This window comes from Portunus trituberculatus, chromosome 3, assembly GCF_017591435.1.
Source record: "Portunus trituberculatus isolate SZX2019 chromosome 3, ASM1759143v1, whole genome shotgun sequence".
NCBI classification, from domain to species: domain Eukaryota; kingdom Metazoa; phylum Arthropoda; class Malacostraca; order Decapoda; family Portunidae; genus Portunus; species Portunus trituberculatus.
This window is the reverse complement of record NC_059257.1, coordinates 6,007,755-6,012,754: the sequence shown is the minus strand read 5'-3', so window position 1 is coordinate 6,012,754 and position 5,000 is coordinate 6,007,755. Positions and strand designations below refer to the sequence as shown.

The following is a 5,000-nucleotide window of genomic DNA, read 5'->3' as shown; positions in this document are numbered from 1 at the left end:
GTAAAGAGGCAAGAAAATAAATGAATAAATAAAGTAAATAGAGAAGTAAAGAAATGAATAGAGTAAATAGCGATAAACACATGAAATAAGTAAATATAAAAAGTAAGGAAATAAGAAAATCAAAAAAATAGAAACAAGTGAACACGTGAAGAAAGTAAATAAAAAAAATGAATAAATGAACAAATAAAGCAAAAAACTGATAAATGAACACGTGAGGTAAATAAGAAGTTAATAAATGAAGAAATGAATTAAATAGAAAAAAAAAAAATGAATGAAGTAAATACATAGATGGATAAATGAATGAAGCACATGTATAGACAAATAGATGAATAAACAAGGTAAATAGAGATAGATAGATAACTGAATGAAGGAACTAGAAATGAATAAGCGAAGTAGACAGAGATAGAGAAATGAATGGATTAATATGATAAATAGATGAATAGGAAGATAGACACAATAAACGTTATGAATAAAGGAGAGGAATAGAAAAGAAAGAATAAATGAATGAATATATAATTAAGGAAAACAGAATAGGTAGATAAATAAATAAAGAAGGAAAGGAAAAAGAAAATATTGATAGCTCTCTCTCTCTCTCTCTCTCTCTCTCTCTCTCTCTCTCTCTCTCTCTCTCTCAATTGAAATAAAAGAAGAAAGAAGAAAAGGAAGAAAAGAAAAGTTACAGAAAACATCAATTCTTACCTCTCTCTCTCTCTCTCTCTCTCTCTCTCTCTCTCTCTCTCTCTCTCTCTCTCTCTCTCTCTCTCTCTCTCTCTAATAGACCAGTTTCTCTTTACACTAAGAAGCCAAAAAGAAGAAAAGAAAAAGTATCAGTCTCTCTCTCTCTCTCTCTCTCTCTCTCTCTCTCTCTAATTGACCGGTTTCTCTTTACACAGGTATCTTACGAGGGTGGACACGTGCATTAGTCACCTGTGTAGGCAAGACAGGTGTGTTCCCTCCCTCACCTGCTCAATGGATTAGGTAATTAAGGTACTTGCTATGAGTGCCTTTGTTTACTACTACTACTACTACTACTACTACTACTACTACTACTACTACTACTACTACTACTACTACTACTATTACTACTATTGTTATTATTATTATTATTATTGAAAATGTGGAAAGGATAGTGAATGTTGTATTTGTCTGTCTGTTTGTCTGTCTTTTTTTGTCTGTCTATCTGTTTGTCTGTGTGTTTGTGTCTCTTTCTCTATTTTTTTGTCTGTCTGTCTGTTTTTCTATCTATCTGCTTGTATCTGTCCTTTTTTCCTGTCTGTTTGTGCCTCTTCTGTCTGTCTGTCTGTCTGTCTGTCTGTCTGTCTGTCTGTCTGTCCATCTGTTTATCCATTTTTATCTGTTGCTATTTCTCTCTCTCTCTCTCTCTCTCTCTCTCTCTCTCTCTCTCTCTCTCTCTCTCTCTCTCTCTCTCTGTCTGTCCGTATGGCTGCCTGTCTCACCTCAAACAAGAACCCTACACACACACACACACACACACACACACACACACACACACACACACACACACACACACACACACACACACACACACACACAGAGACACCTGTTTATCGTGTCCTGCTAAAACAAACATACAAACAAATATAAATAATTGGGGAATATGGCGAGGCACTCCATCACAGAGAAATATTAATAAATGTACCTTTTTATCGCCAATACTCTGACTAATGCTTCAAAATTATACTTACACTCTTGAAAAAATACACAAGGTAGATGAATATTGTATGTGCGTGATTTGGAATACTCTCTACTTGTCTATGTGTTATGTATTATGTATTGATTGAAGGTACTAGTGTTTGAAGATTAATTTATATACATGGACTGGCTAATAAGTATACATAGAAGATGAATATTGTATGTTTATGCTTTAAAATACACTCTACTTGCCTATGTATTATGTATGATGTATGGAATGAAGCTACTACTGTTTCAAGACTGATTTTATACATGGATTGTTTATATACATGAATTGGCCAATAAGTATACATGGCAAATGGATATTGTATGTGCATGCTTTGAAATACACTCTACTTACCTATGTGTTATGTATTATGTATAGATGAAGCCACTGGTGCTTTAAGATTTGTATACATGGATTAGTTAATAAGTATACATGAGATGAATACTGTACGTGTGTGCTTTGAAATACACTCTACTTGCCTCTGTATTATGTATAGGTAATGGGAAAAGACTGTTAGCGAGAGAGAGGGAATAAAGTGCTAGAGTGAGGGAGAGTGAGGGGAAAAGTGCTTAGAGTGAGGTAGAGAGGGAAAAAAATGCTTAGAGTGATAGAGAGAGGGAAAAAAGAGTGCTAGATAGAGGAAGAGTGAGGGGAAAAATGCGCTAGAGTGAGGGAGAGTGAGGGAAAAGACTGCTAGGGTGAGGAAGAGGCTAGAGTGAGGCAGAGTGAGGGGAAAAAGTGCTAGAGTGAAGGAAGAGAAGAAAAAAAGAGTGTTAGAGTGAAGAAGAGGGGAAAAGAGTGCCAGAATGAGGGAGAATGAGGAAAACGAGTACTAGAGTGAGGAAGAGAGGGGAAAAAGTGCTAGGGTGAGGCAGAGTGACGGGAAAAGAGTGAGGGTAGATTGAATAATGTACGTATGTAAATTAGTCAGTGCTTTTGTGTATATCAATGAAGTGAGTTAGCAACGATGAAGTTAATATACACATCTATTCATTCATACATGCATACATACACATACATACGAGAAAGTGAGGTTTATATAACGAACTGCAATATAAAGATGCGAAGAAAAGATTGTATGTACGAATTATCGAGAAACAACTGAAGAAAAGACAAAATAAGATGATAAATAAAACACACAGCAATGAAACGAACAAAATAAAGAATAAAAGATAGGAAAATGACAGAAGATAACAAATAACCAGTTAATAAAAAGTGATAAAGAGGAAAAGAGAATATATATACGGATTATACATTTATTCTATTCCTTCATATACGAAAGAGTGAGGTTTGTATAACGAATTGCAATATACGAATTATCCATTTATCTTATTCCTCCATGTACGAAAGAGTAAGGTTTGTATAACGAATTGCAATATACAGAATCGAAAATCAAATACATATACGAATTATCCATTTATCTTATTCCTCCATGTACGAAAGAGTGAGGTTTGTATAACGAATTGCAATATAAAGAATAAAAAAAGAGAGATATGTACGAATTATACATTTATTCTATTCCTTCATATACGAAAGAGTGAGGTTTGTATAACGAATTGCAATAAAAAAAATCGAAAATTAAATACATATACGAATTATCTTATTCCTCCATGTACGAAAGAGTGAGGTTTGTATAACGAATTGCAATATAAAGAATAAAAAAAGAGAGATATGTACAAGTTATCCATTTATTCTATTCCCCCACGTACGAAAGAATGAGGTTTGTATAACGAATTGCAATATACAGAATCGAAAATTAAATACATATACGAATTATCTTATTCCTCCATGTACGAAAGAGTAAGGTTTGTATAATGAATTGCAATATACAGAATCGAAAATCAAATACATATACGAATTATCCATTTATCTTATTCCTCCATGTCATGTACGAAAGAGTGAGGTTTGTATAACGAATTGCAATATAAAGAATCGAAAAAAAATATATGTACAAGTTATTCATTTATTTTATTCCTCCTCTCTTTAGTGTATGCATGAAAAGTGAGTCCGTGTTCCATAAAGTGTTACGATTAGAACTGAAGCAAAAAGAAAATATGTAAATGAATGGGAAAAAGAAGGGGAAACGAGGATAAAACATATATTTGGTTTTTACTTTTAAATGCAGAGAGAGAGAGAGAGAGAGAGAGAGAGAGAGAGAGAGAGAGAGAGAGAGAGAGAGAGAGAGAGAGAGAGAGAGAGAGAGAGAGAGAGAGAGAGAGAGAGAGAGAGAGAGAGAGAGAGAGAGAGAGAGAGAGAGAGAGAGAGAGAGAGAGAGAGAGAGATGTGAATTAATACTTGAAAAACAGGGAAAATGAAGACATGAAGTAAAATTTTCCTTTATATTGACTTATAAACCAATCTTCTCAGTTAAAGATGAAAACACACAAACAAACATACTGAAAGAAGGGAAAAAGTCACGAATTATCACTTAAAAAAAAAAAACTAAAAACCAAAATGAAAAAAAAAAAGAAGAAAGAAAACACAGGAAATGCAATGAAACAGTTCCCTCTACACTAAATAAGAAAAAAAAAAATCCCTCGAATTAAACATGCAGAGTAAAAAAAAAAAAGATAAAAAAATGCTGTATATTAAAAAAAAAAAAAAAAATAGAAAAACGAAATAATGAACCAGTTTTCTCTACACTAACTTTTGATTCAATCTTTCCAATTACAAATATAAAGTACTCAAAACCCACTCCATATTCCACAAATCACCACGAATAACAAATGGAAGGAATAATAATAGTAGTAATGATGAAAAATATAAAAGGAAGGGTGAAATGGCCAGGGTGAAAAGCTTCCTCGACATTAGTTTATGAATTAATCCTTCCAATTACATATGAAAATTACTAAAAGTCCCTCCTTATTCCACAAATCACCATGAATTACAAATGGAAGGAATAGTAATAGTAATAATGATAAAAATAAAAAGGTGAATTAACAGCTTCTTCGGCATTAGTGTATGAATCAATCCTTTCAATTACACAAGAAAATCACTAAAACTCTCCATATTCCAGAAACTACCACGAATTACATATGGGAGGAATAAAAATAGTAATAATAATAACAAAAATAATGAAAAACCAGGATGAATTAGCAGTTTCCTCCACTCTAACTTAAAGATCAAACCTAATTACTTATAAAAATTACTAAAACTCCTTATTCCAGAAACTACCACGAATTACTAATGGGAATGATGATAATAATAATAATAAAAAAGGAGAAATAAGTCAAGATTCCAGGTGAGTCTTTGCACTGGGCGAGAAGTGACGCAGGGAGTATTAATGTAAATATATTAAAAT

The 5,000-nt window shown here is 32.9% G+C and overlaps 2 protein-coding genes across 2 annotated transcripts in view; one reads left to right on the top strand and one right to left on the bottom strand.

The window, feature by feature from the left end:
• LOC123509437 (cuticle protein 19-like) overlaps window positions 1-1,079 on the top strand; it is a 9,488-nt gene extending 8,409 nt beyond the window's left edge. The window contains exon 4 of the mRNA XM_045263730.1: window positions 894-1,079. Within this exon, the coding sequence (XP_045119665.1) occupies window positions 894-923 (30 nt within the window). The 3' untranslated portion in view covers window positions 924-1,079. The remainder of the gene's footprint in view (window positions 1-893) is intronic.
• Window positions 1-5,000, bottom strand: part of LOC123509429 — a 158,115-nt gene that overhangs the window by 20,452 nt on the left and 132,663 nt on the right. The gene's annotated exons all lie outside the window — the stretch shown is intronic.